We start from the raw sequence: 21,457 nt of genomic DNA, 5'->3' as shown, positions 1-21,457 counted from the left end.
TAAGCGTCAATTTTACGCATACCAGTTCGTTGAGTTCGGGTGTTCTGAAGTGCTCCAGTCTTGAGTCGCTTAAATAGCGGTCACTCTCTTTGCAGATTTGAGCAATAGGGAGAACTGTTCGTTGAATTTCAACTCCGGCTGAAATTCATATAAATCTCGAAACTGACACTTGCAAGCGACTCACGAATTTGATGGCTTTTGAAACTTCGCAAGATCGGTACTTCAGGAATCATTTTATGGGTCTGTTAAGTTGTATGCCCTGGTGCCTTCTTGTCATCTGGTCTAGCTGTTATTTGCTACCACAGCGACGGATCGTGAAAACATGAGCGTCAGCTTTGTGTCAGTAAAATAATGACAGAATTTTAATACCCATAAAACTGGCTTGTAAACTTCGTTTGCAGCTTATGGATGTGTGTCTGGAGAGCACGATTGGGGGCATCATGAGTGTGGGGGGCGATGTGGATCGCGAATATAGTAGCATTTCCGCTGGCATGCAGCAGATATCACTACGTCAAATAAACCTGAACCATGCGCATCATGCCAGGAACTTGCAGCCGCAAGCAAGAAAACCTAAAATTAATGGGAAAGAACCTCATTCTTCTGGCATTTTCGCGGACGCGCATTCCCATCTGGCTCTGCTGAAAAACGAAAATTATCATCTGAAGATGGAATTGACACAGCAACAACAAGAGGTTGACCAACTCCTGAAGCGGCTGAACAATGCAGATCAAGACCCAGCTGAAGATCGGTTTTATCGGGGATTTATCGCAGACTCTGAAACCCCGGTTTTAAAGTACCCCGTTGAGGTCAACAACGAAAATGCTTCGCCTTCAAGATCAGAACGATGTTCGGTCTCCGATTACGACCTAATGACGCACTTCTCAGGCTCGCCTTACAGAGGGGAGCCTGTGAATTCCGAACAGGACATCACCTCGCGTCCCGATTCGTCCATGACGCACATCCGTCGTAATGGGAAGTTCTTCAAGAATTCCGTGATACCATTTCTGCACAAAACCCTTGATACTTTCCAACATAGCGAGGTTTTCCGCGAAGATGCAAAGTGTTTGCAGGGCAAACTTGAGGCTTTCAAAAATCATACGTCGACAGATAAAGAATTGAGAGTGCAGTTGATGGTTCATCTTCTAGACGGCATAAACCACTTGCAACAACAATGTGTGGCGTTGCTGAATCGCGAGCTCGAAAACAAACGAGTTTCTCGTAAGCTCGATTACTTATTTGCAGCTTTGTCAGATCCAGAACATCGTGAGCTTGTCGGCGAGGAAAGTGGTGATAGGTTAAAAGCGGAATTGCTGGATGTGATGCTAGATATCCTAGCTCCTGATAATGAGAAAACCCACCCACGGAATGAGAAGTCGTGCGTGGATCAATCTAGCAAGAAAGAGTACCCACGTAAAAAGGAGCCTGTGACAAACTCGTCAGCGGCCAAAAAGGTTATCAAAGGCCAAGTTGACATTGTGCCATCTATGCCACCGGTACCAAAGCTTTCAAAAATGAGGAGCTACGGCGGATCATACATTTGCGAGTCATCGAAAAAAAGGGACCCACACCAGAAGTTGTCGTCGCCGTCTTCCTCTTCGTCCTGTAATTTATTGCAGCGGTCGCATAGGAAACCTAAATTACAGGAAAGACCTCACGATATGCATAGAGGGCACACAATCGAAAATGAAGTCCGCACTAAATCTAGCAATTGGGAATTCCTGCCAATTGGGTACGATGAAAGCATGCTATCGAAGGAAACCCCCAGCCGTCGTTCGGCATTCAACGTCAAGCGCGACGAAATTTTACAGAGAACACCGCTTGCAATGACGTTCAAAGACGACGGTGAGGCAGAAGGAGATATGGACCCGTTGCAAGCATATTTCACTGAATTCTCGGGCGACACATTGGACCAGGATGAATCAACAGCGGATTGTCATCCACTGAAAACATAGCGAACCAACCGAAAAAAAACCAGCACCTCATCACAGCATTGAAACAGCTTGGCATCACCAGAGCACAAAAATGTCCCGCTCACCGCTAAGTTGCTGTTTCGATTTTCAAGACTGTCAGTCGCATTTATGTAGAAATACCTAATGGAGAATTGACTTTTCCAAGCCGCTGAAGCGCTCATAGATAGCCTGTAACTCAATTATCTTACATGATCACAAGCAGAGCGCTATTTCAAGTGCAGAATTCCGCATTCACCTTGGTATGTCTGAGGCTGGCCCTTATATTTTGAAAAACGTCTGTAACGTGCGAAAAAAGTTCCAATAAATTAAAGATGAAGTACCGAACTCATTCTCGAGAAGCGATCTGGCACACGATCAGCTTGATTGGCACGCTAATGTCGCTTATTTTCAACTGAAATGACTGAAACGACTTCAATTGCTACACATCATAACGACATTGATTCCAAGCAGTCTCCCGCGATCAAGAGTACAGCTCCTGCCATGACACAGCAGGAAATTGTTCAACAGGAAATGGGTTCACCGGCGGGAGACTCGGATCTGATAAGTGAAAGTGATCTTGGACCTTCCCAAATAGAACATCATGAATCTCAACAGCCAAAGGAAAGTGATGGTGGTATCAAAAGTAAGCGCCAGCAGCAGAAAGAACAAGAAAAGCTCGAGAAAGTACGCAAGAAAGAACAAGACAAACGGGATCGTGAGCTAAAGCGCGAGCAAGAAAGACAAGAGAAGGAGAATAAGAAACAGGAGGAGAAACAGAGGAAAGAAACTGAAAGGAAAGAGCGAGAATTGAAAAAAGTTCAGGAGAAGCGTAATAGAGAATTGAAAAAAGAGCAGGAGAAGCAGGAGCGCGAACAACGCAAAGAAATAGAAAAGCGCAAAAAAATGGAGGAGAAAATCAAACGCGAAGAGGACAAGCGGCTCAAGGAGGAGACGATTGATAGAAGTCAGACCAAGATCGGTAGCTTTTTCAAGAAATTCAGCTCTTCAAGAAATGTACTGGACACGAAGACCGATTACCAAAAATGCTTTTTACCATTCTACGTTAAAGACGGCTTTGTAATGGGACCAAATTTTGCACTTACTTCGAGTGTCCTACAGTCCTCTAAATCTGCGATAGACGCCCAGTTGAACCTCGGCGATTCTCCGGACGACAATAAAGCATGGCTTCTATCTCAGGCGCCTTTGAGACGCGAATACTATGAACATACGGCCGTGGAGTTGGTCCAATTGATGACTAGTAAATCCAAGAGCAACCAAGAACTGGATGAGAGACTGCGACGAATCCCACAGAGATTTATAAAATTTTACGAAAACGTGAGACCACCTTACATTGGCACGTATTCCAACTTCTTGAAACTGCCTCGCGACAACCCATTTGATTTCGAACAGACCGGATTCAATTACGACTACGATTCTGACTGGGACTGGGTCAACGAAGAGGAAGAAGGCGGCGATGTGGAAGATTTGGAGGACGGGGAAGATGAAGACGAAGATGATGATGTGGATGATGGTACGGAGGACGAATTTGATGGGTTTCTGGACCGCGAAACCTCGCAGCTTCCAAAAGACGGTAAGAAATTCCTGGGTCCCTTGATCCCGATCGTGAAAATGCGCTCTCAAAAACCCCAGATGGATTCTGAGGATCAGCTTTACTTCCAGATGGTAAGTGTCCAGCATCTCATACCTGAAGAGCCAATTCCAATAAACGTCAACACCATGCCGCAAACGGCGGGAGGTTCCAAGAAAAGGCCACTGGATGCCAAGGGCCAGAGTGACGTGCAATCTCCCATTGTTCCGTCCCCCAGTGTCAACAACAGTCCTGCATCGTCGAGTCAGACTTCGCCGGTTCGTGTGAAGAAACCAAAATCGATAATTTCTGACCCACAAGCACTTCTCAAGATTTTTGCTGAGGTTCACGAAAGCACCTACTCGTTAGGAACAATCACAGAGATCTTGCAAAGACAGCTGCTCAACCATAGTAAAGCAGCCATTCGGGACACTATCAAAGAGCACACTACTAGGCCTTCAGTAAAGGCAGGAAGTTCGCGAAAGTGGCTGGTGAAAGATCCCGTGTTATGGGAATCTCTAAAGGAAAAGTAGCCAGTTTCAACGAATCTTATGCTTGTAGCTTACTACTAGCAAGCTGGATCTTTCTTCCTTTTAGCTGTCATCGCTCGAGGACGACAGTAAATTAGCGTGTTACCCGGCTTCAGAAATTCACTACTAGATCTGAAATTACCATACCAAATATCATACATGCATAAACTGGTGGAACTATGGTAAAGTCAAGAAACTTTCAAGCAAGCAGTCTCTCGGATGTCTGATAATCGCAGTTCGCCAGTACGGGATGCTGGGTCATCACCAATGGCGGCACCACCTTCGTCTTTCGGTGGATCGTCCCCGCCGCTGTTTTACAATCCATCTTCGTCATCCCAACCTGACACATACGAAAGCCAGCAGAGACAGCAAACAGTGGGATCTTCGCCATTTCGCAACACTGGTGCTAATTCAGGTCGTTTGGGAGTATCTTCTGATACTTTTGGATCGCAGAGAGGGTCTCAAAGACGTGGAGGACCTAGCTCAGGCCGTTTTGCAGATCCTTCGAGCGATATTGATGGGCTTTCTTCTTCGCTTTCAGGTCGTAACACCCAGCGTTCCTCTCAGCGGAGAAGTGATTTACATGCATCGGACCTTTCCTCACCACGAAGAATTGTAGATTTGGATTCACATCTTGGACCAAACTCGTTATCTTCAGATCCGGCTTCCGAAGCTTCAGAGCCGCTGCGAATCATTTGGGGCACTAACGTGAGTATACAGGAATGCGCTACGAATTTTCGTAACTTTCTGATGTCTTTCAAATATAAATTCCGTAAAACGCTGGACGAAAATGAGGATTTTATCGACGACGCAGAGGATGAGGAACTGTACTATGTCAAGCGTCTGAACCAAATGCGAGAAATGGGGTCATTGAATTTGAACCTGGACGCAAGAAACTTGCTAAGTTTCAAACCCACGGAAAAGCTATATTATCAATTGTTGAGCTATCCCCAAGAAATCGTATCCATTATGGATCAAACAATTAAGGATTGCATGGTATCTATAGTGGTCGACAATAACTTGGACTCGAGTCTGGATGAAGTGGAATCGAAGTTCTATAAAGTTAGACCTTTCAACATTGATAGCAGAAAGGGCATGCGGGAACTAAACCCCAACGACATCGATAAGCTGATAAGCGTGAAGGGCTTGGTCCTCAGATCTACACCCATCATTCCGGACATGAAAGTGGCATTCTTCAAGTGTAACATATGTGATCATACAGTCGTCGTTGAGATCGATCGAGGGGTGATTCAAGAGCCCGCCAGGTGTCCCCGTGTGGCGTGTAACCAACCGAACTCTATGTCGCTCGTTCACAACCGGTGCTCTTTTGCTGACAAGCAGGTGATCAAATTACAAGAAACGCCTGACACGGTACCTGACGGTCAAACTCCTCATTCGGTCTCTTTATGTGTGTATGACGAATTGGTTGACTCCTGCCGCGCGGGTGACAGAGTGGAGGTTACAGGCATTTTCCGTTCCATCCCAATTAGAGCAAATTCAAGACAGCGGGCTTTGAAATCTTTGTACAAAACATATCTTGACGTTTTACATGTTAAGAAGGTCACTCGAGACAGAATGGGCGCCGACACATCTACGGTGGAACAAGAACTTTTACAAAATGAGCTCAACAATTCCGATATGAGAGAAGTACCACAAGTAACAGATGATCAGATCCGCCGAATTCATGCAGTAGCCACAAGGGACGACCTATATGAGGTCCTGGCTCGTTCCATTGCACCAAGCATATACGAATTGGATGATGTTAAAAAAGGAATCTTGCTGCAATTATTCGGAGGTACTAACAAGACCTTTACTAAAGGTGGTAGATACAGAGGTGATATCAACGTTTTACTATGTGGTGACCCTTCGACTGCAAAATCCCAACTTTTGCAATATGTTCACAAAATTGCTCCTCGTGGTATTTACACATCAGGAAAGGGATCTTCCGCGGTCGGCCTGACTGCATACATAACCAGGGATGTCGACACAAAGCAGCTGGTGTTAGAAAGTGGTGCTTTGGTCTTGTCGGACGGCGGTATTTGTTGTATTGATGAATTCGATAAGATGAGTGACTCAACCAGGTCGGTTTTGCACGAAGTGATGGAGCAACAGACGATTTCGATAGCAAAAGCTGGTATTATAACAACGCTGAACGCACGTACCTCGATTTTGGCCAGTGCTAATCCAATCTCTTCCCGCTACAATCCCAATCTACCGGTTACGGAGAACATCGACTTACCACCACCTCTACTTTCAAGATTCGATCTCGTTTATCTGGTTTTGGACAAAGTTGACGAAGCAACTGACCGAGAACTAGCAACGCATTTGACAAACCTGTACCTAGAAGACGCACCAAGTCATGAAAATAAAGACGATGTGTTTCCCGTTGAGTTTTTGACCATGTACCTCAACTATGCCAAACAGAAATATGCCCCAGTAATTACTGAGGAGGCCAAAACGGAGCTAGTACGAGCATATGTTACCATGCGGAAGATGGGTGATGATTCGAGATCTGACGAAAAGCGGATCACTGCAACGACAAGACAGCTCGAGAGTATGATCAGATTATCAGAGGCCCATGCAAAGATGCGGCTATCGCAGTTTGTAGAGCTTCAGGACGTTCAAGAGTCGGTAAGGTTAATCAAATCTGCTATAAAGGACTATGCCACCGATCCCAAGACGGGAAAAATCGATATGAATCTCGTACAGACCGGAAAATCCGTTGTACAGCGTAAGATGCAAGAAGACTTGGCGCGCGAAATGATAGCCATTTTAACAGACCGTCCTAACAATACCATATCCTACAACGAGTTGGTACGTAGTGTGAACGAACAGTCCCAGGATAAAGTGGAAGCTGTGGATATTTCGGATGCGTTGGTGCGACTACAGCAAGAGGATAAGGTTGTGGTCTTGGGCGAAGGTGTAAGACGGTCGATTCGTCTCAATGGGAGAATTTGAGTACAACTCGTGGAAGCGTAATCTCATAATTAATTTGTAGATAACCAAATAAAGGTTTCACCAACACATACACACTATCAAAATCCGACGAAGAACACCTTGTTCTGTGTTTCCTAAACAACAGCTTCATGCTTTGTTCATAGATGTTGCGATGTTGAGAATTAGATTGAGACCCGTTTGCTTACTAGCGTTAAGAAGCGAATCTAAAGTCGCTAAAGAACACCCTTCAGATACAAATTTCCCAACATCGCTAGAGTGATTTGGTATCGTCGTTAAACAATGTGATGAATCCAGCGCGATCGTTCGGCACAAGACTTTTGAACCGCAAAATGAAGCTCAAATCGGTGTGCAAACCCTCTGACACAAAAAAGGAATCAAGAGGTTCTAAGAGCTGTGGAACGACGCCCTTGTAACCTACAAGGGGCTCAATGAAGAAGTTTCTTGAACGGCAACTCGTTGAAGATCTTCTTTCATATTCCAGACCTAGGTTGTTTAGCCGCCGAGCTTCTCCAGCTTTTTGTATGGTGGATTTTCAAAAATCATGTGACTATCACGTTTTCTTAAAATTTGGCAAGAGTCATGTGCATCTCGCGTGACCTTTTAAATCTCCGATATGATTGGTTCAAAGTATCACTGCTTAATGAAAATTTTAAACTAAACCAACTAAAGAGAGTTAAGTCTACTCCATCGCCATCTCATCACGACTAGGGGCATCATTCATTTCGGATCATCTTTTTGAATCGTCGACACAGCGTTTTGAAACTTTGGCCCCATTTCGAATCTCAACAAAAATGCTAGCAAGAATCCAGAATGCCGCTAACGGCGTTGTGTCCAAGGCCCAAGCTTACACCACGAAGTCAATCTACTACTCTAAAGTCGTGGGAGAACTGTCGAAGCAGGTTTACCTAAAGGAGAAACTACAACCACCATCCGTTGGCGATTTCCAAACTGTCTACACAAGCCTGTATAAGCAGGCATTGAGTCTTGCTTTGAAGCCTAAACAGTCTTTGAGTTTGTTCAAGAACGTTCAAAAAGACGATTTGATCAAGTACGGTGCCTACGGCGTTCAATTAGCTGGTCTGTACTCACTGGGTGAGGTCATTGGCAGAAGAAAGGTGGTGGGATACAGTAACTATGCCGCTCACCACTGAAGCAATGAAAGCAAACCAAAACGAGGAAAGTAAAGAAAGGGAAGGAATGGAATGGGAAGCAAGACAACATTCGAAAAACATGGCAAATCTATCTTTTCTACCTGCATCAGGGATAAAGATGCGAGCGTCCAATCTTCTCTTCTTACATTGATCTTCTTTATCACTGCATAATAATATATTCTACAATATTTTTGGTTCCATTTTTGCATAATGTGTGCAATTGTATCAAAATAGGAATTCCATCGCTTTTCTGAAGAAGGTTTCCAACTCTATATTGCCAGAAACATCTAAACTCTATACTTTACACAACGCGTCGAAACGACCAGGACACATACTATATTCTAATCGAAAGTCATCTCTCAAACGTCGTTTTCGCTATGAACTTCCTCTACTGCTTTTCGTCTTTTTGATGCTTCAACCATCTCCTCACGCTGCCGCCTCTTTTGCTTTACCAGTTTGGGAACTGTGCTGATTTGTTGTCTATCGGCAGAGGACTTGCCCTTTTTCAAAGCTTCCTTCTCTCTTTTGGTCATCTTGGAAAAGTCATCCATCCATTCTGCGACTTCAGATCCGCTTTGTTTCATAACGTTGATGATAGGTTTCACTGCCAAGTTGTCTTGCTTGGTATAAAAGGTGACTGCGGTACCATCGCGTCCATTTCTACCGGTTCTACCGATTCTATGCACGTAAGCCTGTGCCGTTCGGGGAACGTCATAATTGATAACAAGATTAACACCCTTGAAATCTACACCTCTGGCCAAGACATCAGTACATATCAAGCACCAGATCTCACCGGTTCTAAATCTTTGAATGATCTTGTCCCTCTGAATTTGCGTTCTTTCGGCATGAATAACATCCACGTTGAGATTGTCGTACAGCAGTTCATGGAATAAGGCCTTGGCTCTGGTAATAGACTCCAAAAAGATTATGACTGGAGGTTTAAACCCTCCCTCTTGGATCATTTGTCTTATCGCTACCAACTTACCTTCTTCGTTACCACAGAATACCAGCTTTTGTTCGATGCTCGAGTTTGCTGCTTCCTTATGGCCAATGATGATTCTCACCGGATCTAGCATGATAGTATGAGCAATTTGCTCCAATCCCGAAGGCATCGTTGCAGAGACCATCGACTTGCGGAGCTGTGGATCGCGACAAGATGCCAAAATGCTATCGGCTTGCTCCACAAATGTCTGGTCGAACAGTTTGTCTGCTTCATCAAAGATGATATGTTTGACAGAAGAGAGGTCCAGTGCTCCTTGCTTGACAACGTCTATCAGACGTAGTGGGGTAGAAATTATGATGTCGTATTTTTTATCGCTCACTATTTTGTTCTTCAGTTTGGCACTTAGAGATTTACTGAGCAAGGCGACGGAAAGTGGTCTTTTCTTGTCCATAAAAATCTTGTTGCTGAGCTTGGTGCTTTCCAAAAAAATTTGGTTCGCCAACTCTTTTGTTGGCGAAATGATCAATCCCTTGAGACCCTCCGTTTTGCGGGATGCAATCACCTGTTGCAATAGCGGCAGAACAAAAGACAAAGTCTTACCAGACCCTGTTGGCGCACAAGCCAAAATGTCCCTACCGTCCAATGCTATCGGTATACCCTCGCACTGGATGGGAGTGGGCTCTGTAAAATGGGCATCCAAAAGATTTGATATGAGACGCTTGTCAAACTTATAACGTGCTACCAGGTCTTCAAACGAACCGATCGGCAGCGGTACGTCGTCACCAGAGACTTTACCCATGTACGTTTTTCTGAGCTCAGCAGCATCTTCCGCGGTAGAAATCTTGGTAGAGCCCACCTCGAACTTCAAGCGCGCATCCGACACTTCTCTCCTCTTCACTGAATCCTCATCATTAGTATCCTGCTCACCATCGGCTTCAATCTTATGCACAATTCTCTTGTTGCGGAAAAAATCCAATTCCTTCGTGAGTTGCCGTTCTGAGTCCGGTTTTTTTGTGCTTCCTGCCCTTACCACCCGATCCTGATCCACCGGAGTCTTGCTGAAATCTGCAGAGCCACCAGAACGCCCAGCTTTTCTCACACTAGCGCCTCTTGTTAAAACTTGAAAGATATCCATTATGTGCTAGATTGAGTCCAAAAAAAGTCTCTAGAAAAGCCCTCAAAATCGTTGAACCAAAACAAAAGTCGCTCTTTGACGTTCTATAGACAAATCAAGCGCGTTCTGGGCCTCTGGATAATCTAACTTCCAAAACTTACCTAGCTTTCAAGAAGCTCATCTCATCTCATCTCATCGCTCTTCTTAAATAGATTGACATCGCGATCTTTTCTGCACCTCGTTCAAAGTGCTCTGTAAACTCATAAAATTTTCCAAAATCTCAAAAATATTGGAAATTATCCAAAAATCGTTGTCGAGACTAAACGTTTAAACGGTGAGTTCCGGCCTTTTGTAATCGCCACTACGGACTCTTCGCGTTTCTTATAGTTGTATATCAGACATTGGGTTGTTGTGGACGAAAAAATGCCGTTTTTTGGTTGTAATTTGGGCTACTTGAGGACCAATATAGGTCGTAGAAGCATAACGTATTTGCACAGCGGAAGTCGAGTCCGTGGGCTGAAAAGGGATCCCAGTGAGTATTTGAGACTTCCTGGCGGACTTCTATACACAGAAATTGAACCCTCGACGTATCACGATACCATACGGTCGCGGTTGAATCTTCAAAACCATGATGTGACGCTCTCGGATGACGTCATTGTGCAGTGTCTCACCCACAAATCGTTTGCACACGGTGGCAAACCATACAACGAGAAACTGGCATTGTTGGGAGCCCATTATCTCAAGTATCTAACCTCAGTCTTTTCGTTGAAACTCCCGGCTCCATTATCACCAGTGGCAGCTGAAAAGATCCAAAAACCCATCAATGGGTTGAATTTCACGAACTTGGGTTCCCAGGGCTCGAAATTACTCATTTCCAAGAATACCACCGCAGAATTCATCCGGAAAAGACAATTGGATTCATTTGTTTTTTGGAAGAAAAGAGACCCTCTTCAGAACGCGGCTTACAACGGCGAGTCTGCAGTTTACGCTAGTGTTCTGAATGCATTGTTGGGAGGCATGTTGTTAACGAACGGAGCTGAAAAGACCAACCGATACATACAAAACGAGTTTTTAGACTCGTCCAAAGAAGCATCACTTGTGCGCGTCGCGTCCAGCCACGACGTATGAAGCCCTTGTTATCTCGAATAGTGTGGACCAGTGATATGTGAATTCACCACATGCTTGCACCAGTGCTCTCCCACTCAAACGAGATAGCGGTGATGATAGACAGGGAGGGTTATTTGCATTACGAAAAACAATACTGAAACTGATAAATTGGCGTGGAACTACCATCCTGTACATAGAGAAGTTCTGAAAAGTCTTTAGTGTAAGTCTCATGATTTTCGATACTCGCAATTCTGCATTTTGGGCATAATAACGTGTATCACTTGACTCGTTCTTTTTCTGATTCAATTTGTGTCGATTCGCTTATGTTACAAGTACTATGTCAATTCTATATGTTTCCTTTATGAGTTCATCAGTGTTTAAGCTGTGAGTTGAGATACTCTATCTCTTCCTTTAGACTGGCTTCTTCCACCGTCTTAACGAGTTCCTTGGTGCATTTGGCAACGTCAAACGCTATGCCCGCCAGTCGCTGTTTGAAATGCTTGCTAGCATATTCGTCATCACCTTCATCAAAGTTGATTGTTCCGTCTTCATTCAAGTGACATAAAGAAGTCATTCTTCTCTTACAGTCCTTCAAACTTTGTACAACCCAATTGCCATGCTCCTTTAACGCAGCGTTACGTGATTGGGCCATTGATACATTCGTAGCCTCCACCATCTGCGCTATTACTTGGTTTATTGCTGAAGAATCTTTGCAAAGTTCACCCTTCAATGCCTGTGGCTGTTTAATTGAAGTAAGCAACGATTGGATCGTGCTAATCACTTCAATAGTGCGATGCTCCAGATACAAGAGCAGTTCCGATAAAGTGTTATCGGGGTTCTCAATGTCAAAAGCGTCAATGTCAAAATCGTCTTCGTCTCCAGACTCCCTGCCACCCTCGGCAACTTCTTCGGAAGCCCTTGAACTAGCGGCAGCAGGAGCTGTAGATCCTGTTCGTGATCCTGATGGATTCCAGCCATCGTGGTCCTCCTGTTTGACGAGGATGTGCTCACTTTCCAGCGACGCGTCCTCTGTTTTTATTTTGTTTGTGCTCGGCGTAAGTGAGATACTTTGATCCGATGGTTTTAGGCTTGGGTCCTCGTTCATCTTTTTCAGGTCATTCGTGTCCCATCGAGCGGGAAAGCGTTGGTAGGTGTCTTGCTCAACAGTACTTGGAGGAGCTGCCGAAATAGGATCCGAATACCCCTCAGGCACATTGACTTCTGACTTATCATCGTTTCCAGGAGCTCCATTTGCAAATTTTTGTAGGTGTTCTGAGACCTGTGTTCCTTTTGCAGGTAGACAATCATCAGGAATATTACGTTTCACGTCCGCAATCCGGCTACCAGAATGTACTTCCTTCCCAGTGGTTTCTCCGTTAGACGTATCTGACGAATCAGACACAAATGAAAGCTTATTTGTGGATTGAGTGGAGGGTGTCAACTTAAAACCTTCATCGCCTTTAGTTGTATATCTCTCCGCATGCTCTTCATCAGTCTCTGGTTGGATGGCGGGACCGTTGTCCACAGATGGCCCCAGGTCAGTTGATTTAACTGGAGTGTTAACGGTCTTGGTATCCTGCCCTGTAACGTTGCGTGCTTGTGGACTAGCTTTTGATGGGGAGTTTAATGGAATGGAGTATTCTTCGGCGTTTTCACCCTCCAAAAAATCCTTGGGCTTTTGGCTCTTCAGCAAGTTTTGTTTGAGCTGATACGTTAGATCTTCATCACTCGTCAAATTGCTATCGTCGTTGTTCCGCTCATTCTCATCGGTTGAACCTTCGTCAGTTGAAGCTTCAAAAATCTTTTCCGCTGCGCTGTTACCTGGTTCGGCACGAATCCTATCAGACTGGCTCAGGCTTGACATCGCGCTTGCCGATGTAAGTTTGGCAACCTTTACCGTTGAATTATCGGTATTAGTCAATTTCTTTCCCTGACTGAAAACATTGAGTGACGGCGATATTGGGGAAGATACAGTATCTGTCCAACGAGTAGAAGCGGAAGATGCTGCTACGTATTTCTGACTCTGACTAGTGTCTTTAGCCGCTGCTGGTGAACTCGTTACCTCTTGTTTGCTGGCTGGTGATCCAGAACGCGCCTTAGGAAATTGTACGGTTTCGGGCGAATTATTAGCAGTAGAGCTTGTGTTCACAATTGAACCGAACAATGAGCTCGATGGTTTCCTACTCGTGTGTCTGCCTTTTGAAGGTTGCGCGTTGTTAACCACTTTCTGAGTGATTTTCAAAGGTTTGACCGGAGACATGTTCCCTGGGTTATTTGACACTCCTTGTAAGCTCTCGCGGGGATCTTGAAAGTTGGCATCCTCAAATTCCGACCAATCTTGAGCATTGGGAGTTTGCGGAACAATGTGGTTATTTTGATCAAGTGAGAAATTGTCCTTGTGCACATCGGCTACCTTGACTATATCAACCATCTGGCAAAGAGCAAAAGTAACATCAGACACTGCGCTGTTGACAGTCACAAGGGGAAGTATCTCATGAAAAGACGCAAAGAAACGAACCGCAGTGATAGCATGCGAAAGTGCACCTTTCAAAACTAAAATATGCTCCTGACTACCGCGATTATCAACAGTCTCGATCACTTTTTGCACAGTGTCAACAATTTGAGACAAAACATTGAAAATCTGATGCCCAAATCCAGTATCTTGCCGATTCCGGTTTATAATATGAAACATATTTTCGATGTGTGATATGAATGCTGTAAGAAGGCTTGATGGAATCAGCCCCTCAGGCGACAAATATTTCTTTGGTAAGTTTTGAACCTTGTCTAAGGCCTCAGACCTGAAACTTTCGTTTGAGACCTCTTCAGGTGTCGCATTGTCTCTGGCATTTGCTGGTTTTTCGTCATAACTGTGTTTTTTTAGCTTGAGCTCCATTTCTGCAAGATCTTGTTTGAGGTTTTCATTCTCAATTGATAGAGAATTGACCTGTTTTGTAATATTCAGGAACTCATCATGGTGAGTTCTGTCTACCGACCTGCTAGTCTGATCGCCTTGAGTTTGTGCCGTTTTGAGCTTTTGGAGCTCATCTTCAGAATCGATCAAGTTCTTCGAAAGCACTTCTAACTGTTCCTTCAAGTCTGAGTTTTGATTCTCCTGCGTTCGTAACTCATTTTCAAGGTGTTTTTTGGCAGCCGACAGTTGTGAGTTATTCAATTCCAGTTCAGTGATTTTCTCGTCCATTTTCGTGCCTTCTGCAATGAGAACCTGAATCTCTCGCTGAGAGTTCTCGTTTTCCAATGAGATTCTTTTTATTGAGCCTAAATGCTTTAGCTGAGTTTGAAGTCCACTTGAAGCACTACCCAATTCAGAACGCTCACGAGTATCAAATGGAGAGTTGATCGACATTGTAGGTGAAGAAGTATTTTGGCGTTTTCCTGCATTTTCTGGAGAACTTTGCTCATCAAAACCATTGCTTGAATTAGGTCCGGGGGCAAATTTGAGATGTGACCCCCGGGGCAAGGAATCAAAAATTGAAGGGGAGTCCCGTTTGCTTAGGTCGCTGTCTTCCATCTTCTCAGTGACAATAGAACTCGAAAATCTGTCAGAAAACCTTAATCCTTCTTCGCTAGCCTCGCCAGCGATTGAAGGACTTTGTACGGATTGCGAAAGTCTATTCGTTAAACTTAGACCCTTCGTTTCCTCAAAAGAAGCATCTTCGTCTACTTGTCCGTTCGTATGCTCTCTTGAGCTCCTGTGGTTTGAACCCGAAAGGGCATGATTTTGCCCCTGGGTTTTGCCAGCCCCGAATTGAGGAGAATTCTGGGAGCCGTTCTCGAAATCTGAATTATCCGAGTCTTGCAAAAGTTGCGATCTTTGTGCAAAGTCTGTCACATTGTTTTCAATGCCTGAGGTTCTGTCCTGGTGGCGCGATTCTGGCACGCTATGAATATCCCTATCTTGGAAAATATCCTGGCTACTTGTTCCACGTGCTGATCGGCTCTCTTTTCCGCCATCATGGTGATCCTCCTCCTCATCGGAGCTCCACTCGATGGAAGCTTTTTTGGGTATCACTTGAGATTGTTGAATAGAAGTACTGGGTACTACACTAGAGGAATGTGTACTACCATCTTGAATTGATGATTTCTTGGGGGTTGACATGTCCTCATGCTGACTATTATCGTTGCTATCTGCGTCCAATGGCAAATTGCGAGAGACTGAGTTCCGGGGATCAGTGTGCACTACAGATTGCGAAGAGACATTGGGATCGACGACTTCTCCTTCATCTGGTCTGAAATGATTTTTTTGAGGCGAAACTCGCGGCGAAATCTGTGGCGAGACTGGAGTTTGAGGCTCTGAAAGTATGTGATAGTCTCGTCTTTGGATTTCGTATAGTATGTCGTCCACCAAATCGTTGAAACGGGATTCTGATAAATTGGCCAATTTTTGACGAGCCTGATTCCGCTTAACGTGAAAGTTATCCTTTGGTAACAAATGATCGGGCTGTGTCTGATTTTCGTCTATACGGCGCTGAAGCTCGTCGTGAACATCTGTGCTTAGTTCGAAAAATTGTGACGAATAAAGCTTCAGCAATTTGGATCTCGCCTTCTGTGCTCGAGCAGAACTCGATCGATCAAGTTTTCCACCTGTTACCGTAGAAAAATCTCGCAATTCTCGATAATACTGATGTACTAGCCGTCTCTGCTCAGCGCTCAGGTCTGTCTTATTGGTTGCCATAATTTTTCGCTGAAAAATTGAGCTGTGAACACCTAAACAACTGTCAGGGTAGAGTTCAGAATCCACCTAATCGAATTCTATAGGCGTCGTTATAGATCTACCCTGTGAAAGACCCCAAGGTTGGTGTTTGTTGTGATGTAAAGATCCCACGTTCATAAATAGGACAACCAGTGAGTTGATTTATGACGCGTAAAGCCTCGAGAAATTTTAAAGATATTCGTCGATAGTGATCTCTTTAAAAGTGCTAAAGGGAAGGAAAGCAGCCTTTATTCCCAGCTTGCTGGAATGATACAAGAGGGAAGTCGGGAAACGTGTTGGTTGTCAGGCGTTTGATGCAAATCGTAGAACGTATGTCGGAGTTTACTCGAAGAGAAGATTTTATAAATATGTATCGTGCAAATTAAAATCATATCTGTATCACGTGATCCTCGAGCCATCGTCAAAGACTTCACCTTTTGTAAAGAGATGGACGCTCAGAACTCTTAAACTATTCACTCCATGAAAAGAACCCTGATTCACCACCTTTCAATCATCATGAAGTGGATTATGACTCCTACTCTGATGTGAGAACATAACAGTTTACAAAAAGATAAAACACATGGGGCGAGCCGGGAATCGAACCCGGGACCTCCCGCACCCTAAGCGGAAATCATACCTCTAGACCACACGCCCATGATTTATTAGTGTGCCTGAATCTAGCTCATACTATACTAACACTCTTGTCACAATTTACCTATGTCGTGTTCTACTATCACGAACTACAAGAATCTATAAAAGGTCTTTGATCCTGTTGAATACGTCGTTCTTAGTCCTATATCTCGCTTGGTCTCCTTCTGTCTATGTTATATTACTTTGCCCGTTCCTAAGGCCCTCTTTTATATGGTACTCTTGGTTCATTGTGAGGTTCATTATGAACCTCTGTTATTGGTTTCTTGTTGAGGTTCCGCTCCGCACGTAGATTGTTAAATCCTCATCTCGACCTCTCCGTACCTAGGTTAGGTTCATCTTGTGGTTACTTCGGTTTCGGTCGGTCCTTTCTTCATTCGTCTTTAGTCATTCCATGACAACCTAGAGCGTATTTTTGTCGTCCACTTGAAAACTGAAGACGCTTTCCAGACAAAAGCTGAAACTTGTACAGCGTTTGGGTTCTGTATGTACGTTAAGAGAAAATCGTGTTTCCGACCATATTTTACTTGTAGACAGCGTCAACAGCGATATTTGAACCATCTTGTCACAGATCTTAATTGAGAAGATCAAAAAATAATATTTGCGAATTCTGTGGATCGAACACAGGACCTCCAGATTTCTAAGTGACCGAAGTTATCTTCAGTCTGGCGCTCTCCCAACTGAGCTAAATCCGCTAATTCTGAATGGTAGAAAATATGGTATCAGTATATTCAAAGAAATAGTCCGATGCCACAGGTGATTGATACATAGCTGTAGCTCCTACTGGGAAAACCGGTATTACATTCGATAGTCAGGATAGTCAAGTTCTTCACCTATTCATTTTCTCTATACGCTAATCCAACTTTCTCGACTTGTTTGATTTGAGTTTAGGTCAAGAAGCTCTGTGCATTTAACCAACGTCTAGAACACGCAATGTGATGGAATAAAAACAAAACATTAAATATTGTTATTATTGAGAAGACAACGCCCGTGGGTTCTCACTGTCTCTACGTGAACTTGTGTGCGACCGGAACGAAACGATCAAATACCAATTTCTGATTTTCATCTTTCGAGACCGACGGTGGCCTGTACATGCGCAATGCCAAGCTGCTCATTACGACACTAACGGAAGATGCAGCCATCGCCGCACTCGCCCATACGGGCGACAGTCTGGTATTGTTGTAAGGATATATGACGCCTGCTGCAATAGGAATCCCGATCATGTTGTATATTAAAGCCCATGCAAAGTTGAACCGGACCCTTTGAAACACTTTACGAGATAAATGTAGCAACGTCAAGAGCGAACACAAGGTGTGCGTTCCTGAAAGTAACGCAAAGTCGCAAGCGCTCATGGCAAGGTCACTGCCGCTAGCTAATGCAACACCAACATCGGCTGCAGCTAATGCAGGACCGTCATTGATCCCATCTCCAACAAATGCCACTACAGGTGACTTTTTACGTACGAGATAGGTCTTCTTGATCCATGTAACCTTCTCTGCTTTTGCTTCGGGAAGAACTTCAGCTACAACATTATCAATCCCTAATTCCTTGGCAATGGCGGACGCCGTCATTTTGTTGTCCCCAGAAATCATCCAACACTCGATTCCCTCCTTTCGCAATTCTTTGATCACTCCCTTGGCTTCCGGTCTAATCTGGTCTCTCACAGCTAAAAGCATTACGGGAAAGAAAGCACTGCTTTTAAAAAAAGTGTTCGATTTTATGGCCAAAATAATAACACTTTTCCCCGCAGATTTCCAATCAGCCAGCATCTTCACCTGAGAAGAACTCAAATGGCAGTTGTTCTCGGCCATAAAAATTTCGTTCCCTAGAATTGCACTTTCTGGTAATACCGACTGTTTCATACTCGATATAGCATCCGTCCCATTAATGAAGTCTCCCTTGAGCCCTTTACCCGCAATTTCCTCCACCGAAGAGATCAGTTCGTGTCCCATAAGGGCCTCGAACTCTTGGTCAAGGAAGCTTTTAACGCCCATTGCAATAGGATGCTTTGAGACAAGCTCTAAATCTCTTGCAGCTTGAACAGCTATTCTTTTCATGGACGGATTGCTATGAAAAGAGTAGTTTGTCACTTTTGGTGCGCCTCCAATAGTCAGAGTTCCCGTCTTATCGAAACATACCACAGAAACTCGGGAGCCTTCCTGGAAAGCAGCCCCACCACCTCTTGCCAAGATACCATGTTTGGCAGCAAGCCCACCACCCACAAATAAGGCTGTAGGAGCTGCTAATCCAATTCCACACGGGCAAGCAATGACAAAAACAGATATCGCGAACTCTAGGGACCATACTGTCCAACCACCGACGTCAATATCCAGGTAGCTTTGAGGTAGTTGGCCACTGAAGCCCAGAGAAATCCATATAATCCATGTGATGATAGCAATGGACACGATCACCGGAACAAAGAAAGCCGTTAAAGAATCTGCGAGTTTTTCAACCGGCGCTTTTTTCAACTGTCCGTCGCGTACTGAACTTACAATTTGGTTAAGCAGAGACTCTCCGTCTAAGGCACAAATTCTGCCGATGATTGCTTGGGCCCCAACATTGACAGTTCCAGCAAATATCTGCTCACCCATTTTATGCTCTATTGGTATTGATTCACCAGTGAGAGCGCTTTCATCAAAGCTTGTCGTTCCTTGAGCAACGATGCAGTCCATCGGTGGTGATTCACCTGAAGCCACTCTGATGTAGTCTCCGATTTCGAGGTACTGAATGTTAGCTGTTCTATCATTGACAAACCTTCCGTCTTTTAGATGATCGACTAAGGTCGCATCATTTTGCTTCAGCAAATTAAGATCATTCACAGCTTGAGCCGTCCTATTTTTCGAGTACGTTTCGAGGAGTCTGCCCACAAGAAGAAAAAATGTTAGGAAGACTACCGCATCAAAATAAGTCGTGGTGTAGCCCGCGCTGCCTTTTTTTTTTGCATTTGTCGAAGAAAGCGCAAGCATGGCAATACTGGCAAAATAAGCAACACTAGTTCCCAATGACACGAGGAGATTCATGCTTCCAAACTTGAACACTCGTCTTTTCCAATCCTCCTTATGTTTCCAAAGCGCTCTTACCTCTAAAATAGCCTTCCTATGGAACACGTCGTCGACGAAAAAATAGACAGGTGTGCTCAAAAAAAACAGCACCCACGTCATTCTCGATGTATTACCGGCCCACATGGACTCTTCCACCCACATTCTAAACATACTGTCTTTCGGAAGGAGCGATGGTCCTAATACTCCAAAGATAAAGGTGGGTATGGCGAAAATAAAAGCGGCAAGTAATCTGACAGCTATCTTGTACGTGTCGCGTATCGCCATTTCACTCAATTGCTCCTCGAAAGTCCTCTCTTTGACAATAGATACCTTTATGTTTGAATCATTGCCACTGGATAGCTTTTCCAATATTCTCTCTATAATGCTTCTTACGGTGACGCCTTTCTCAACATTCGGTGTGTAACTGAATTTCACGGTAGGAGATTCTAGGGACAAGGGCTTTTCTATAACAAGATCCGCGCTTTCAAAATGGGATAGTAAATCATTGACATTTGCTGGGCACTGCGGGCAAAACATTCCGTCGACTCGTAAACTTAGAATTCTGGTCAATTTTCTAGCAGAAGCATGATCCACGCTCTCTGGTTTGCCAAGTGGCTGAAAGCCGAAACCAGAATCTTCAATGGTTTCCTGAAGTTCTCGCAACACGTTATTTTCGACTGAGCTCAAAATGAAGGTAGCAGATTTCGAAAGAACATTCACCGCTACCTCTTCCACGTAAGGTAACTGCTCGGCAGTGCATGTGATGGCTGATGCACATGCAGCGCAAGTGATACCATCAATGGCTGCAGAAAGCTTGAAACGGCGCTCACTAGTGAGAGGCAGTATTTCTAGTAGCTGAGCAGTATAACCGGCCTCATCAACACTATCAATAACCACTTGGACGAGCTGTTTGCTTTTAGTGATGACAGTGGCAGTATTGTGGACCGTATTGATCGCTACCTTAGCTTCAAAGTCTTGCGTGTTCAGAACTTTCGTGATAGCCGACTTCACAATTCCAGCGCAGTTTGAACAAGTCATGCCACCGATGGCGAAAATTGCTTTGTATTGCGCACCAACTTTGCTGTTCGTCTTGTCGTCTAGTTCGTATTGCTCATCGTTGGGCTTCTTTCCCGCGGTATAGCACTCTTTACAGTATCTAGCATGTTTTCTTCGTCTCTTAAACTTGGTGAGCCGAAAACTGCCTAGTTTCGACAAATAACCCCCCTGGTGCAGCGACCGTGACTCAACACGGTGAAAATTATCCACTACCGTATCGTTCGACTCGACCCGGATTTCACGTACGTCGAAACCAGCATGTTCGATATCTTTTTTGATTACGTTGGGGACTTCAGATACAAAAGAAGATTCAACGTTTCTTTCTGGGTCCTTCTTGGCACCCTTTTCGCTCAAACTTAAGGATACAAGTCCACTTTTCATATCAAACGAGAGAGACCGTACCACACCCAGCTTTTTAGGTTTGAAAGGATTGATATCTAGGCCCTTTGGATTGCCATTTCGGTTTCCAGGACTATCAACGGATACACCGTCCCAGTCAAAACGACGAGACACAACTTGGCGGATTAGCTGCTCGCAGCTATGGCAGTGCAGGTTATTCAAATAGATAGTTAGCTCCATGACATCTTTCGTCAGACTTGTGAATAATCTGGTAGTGCTAGATTATCTCTGGCGCTTTAAAATATAGGATCTGCGACATTTC

At 44.4% G+C, this 21,457-nt stretch overlaps 8 protein-coding genes and 2 non-coding genes across 10 annotated transcripts; 5 read left to right on the top strand and 5 right to left on the bottom strand.

Moving 5' to 3' along the window:
• Positions 1-440: 440 nt before the first annotated feature.
• SPO74 (LALA0S10e03070g1_1) lies at positions 441-1,952 on the top strand (the record flags this gene model as incomplete). The annotated part of the gene is made up of 1 exon (XM_022775474.1): positions 441-1,952. One exon carries the CDS (start codon positions 441-443, stop codon positions 1,950-1,952), a length of 1,512 nt encoding a protein of 503 aa, XP_022630338.1.
• A 414-nt stretch (positions 1,953-2,366) lies between these two features.
• Positions 2,367-4,070, top strand: RLF2 (LALA0S10e03048g1_1; the record flags this gene model as incomplete). The annotated part of the gene is made up of 1 exon (XM_022775473.1): positions 2,367-4,070. The coding sequence occupies one exon, from the start codon at positions 2,367-2,369 to the stop codon at positions 4,068-4,070; it is 1,704 nt and encodes a 567-aa protein (XP_022630337.1).
• A 216-nt stretch (positions 4,071-4,286) lies between these two features.
• Positions 4,287-7,025, top strand: MCM4 (LALA0S10e03026g1_1; the record flags this gene model as incomplete). The annotated part of the gene is made up of 1 exon (XM_022775472.1): positions 4,287-7,025. The coding sequence occupies one exon, from the start codon at positions 4,287-4,289 to the stop codon at positions 7,023-7,025; it is 2,739 nt and encodes a 912-aa protein (XP_022630336.1).
• Positions 7,026-7,816: 791 nt separating this feature from the next.
• ATP20 (LALA0S10e03004g1_1) lies at positions 7,817-8,176 on the top strand (the record flags this gene model as incomplete). Its single annotated transcript, XM_022775471.1, has 1 exon — positions 7,817-8,176. The coding sequence occupies one exon, from the start codon at positions 7,817-7,819 to the stop codon at positions 8,174-8,176; it is 360 nt and encodes a 119-aa protein (XP_022630335.1).
• Positions 8,177-8,535: 359 nt separating this feature from the next.
• Positions 8,536-10,254, bottom strand: ROK1 (LALA0S10e02982g1_1; the record flags this gene model as incomplete). The annotated part of the gene is made up of 1 exon (XM_022775470.1): positions 8,536-10,254. One exon carries the CDS (start codon positions 10,252-10,254, stop codon positions 8,536-8,538), a length of 1,719 nt encoding a protein of 572 aa, XP_022630334.1.
• A 402-nt stretch (positions 10,255-10,656) lies between these two features.
• On the top strand, positions 10,657-11,361 carry MRPL15 (LALA0S10e02960g1_1; the record flags this gene model as incomplete). The annotated part of the gene is made up of 1 exon (XM_022775469.1): positions 10,657-11,361. One exon carries the CDS (start codon positions 10,657-10,659, stop codon positions 11,359-11,361), a length of 705 nt encoding a protein of 234 aa, XP_022630333.1.
• Positions 11,362-11,710: 349 nt separating this feature from the next.
• Positions 11,711-16,033, bottom strand: LALA0_S10e02938g (LALA0S10e02938g1_1; the record flags this gene model as incomplete). Its single annotated transcript, XM_022775468.1, has 1 exon — positions 11,711-16,033. One exon carries the CDS (start codon positions 16,031-16,033, stop codon positions 11,711-11,713), a length of 4,323 nt encoding a protein of 1,440 aa, XP_022630332.1.
• A 600-nt stretch (positions 16,034-16,633) lies between these two features.
• On the bottom strand, positions 16,634-16,705 carry LALA0_S10e02916r. The gene has a single exon. It is a non-coding gene; the product is annotated as a tRNA-Pro (tRNA).
• A 596-nt stretch (positions 16,706-17,301) lies between these two features.
• LALA0_S10e02894r lies at positions 17,302-17,394 on the bottom strand. The gene is given in 2 exon segments: positions 17,302-17,338; positions 17,357-17,394. It is a non-coding gene; the product is annotated as a tRNA-Phe (tRNA).
• Positions 17,395-17,706: 312 nt separating this feature from the next.
• LALA0_S10e02872g (LALA0S10e02872g1_1) lies at positions 17,707-21,375 on the bottom strand (the record flags this gene model as incomplete). Its single annotated transcript, XM_022775467.1, has 1 exon — positions 17,707-21,375. The coding sequence occupies one exon, from the start codon at positions 21,373-21,375 to the stop codon at positions 17,707-17,709; it is 3,669 nt and encodes a 1,222-aa protein (XP_022630331.1).
• Between the last annotated feature and the right edge of the window lie 82 nt (positions 21,376-21,457).

This window comes from Lachancea lanzarotensis, scaffold LALA0S10 (assembly GCF_000938715.1).
Source record: "Lachancea lanzarotensis genome assembly LALA0, scaffold LALA0S10, whole genome shotgun sequence".
Lineage (NCBI taxonomy): Eukaryota > Fungi > Ascomycota > Saccharomycetes > Saccharomycetales > Saccharomycetaceae > Lachancea > Lachancea lanzarotensis.
Note: the sequence above shows the minus strand (reverse complement) of the source record. Positions and strands in the feature narration are given on the sequence as shown.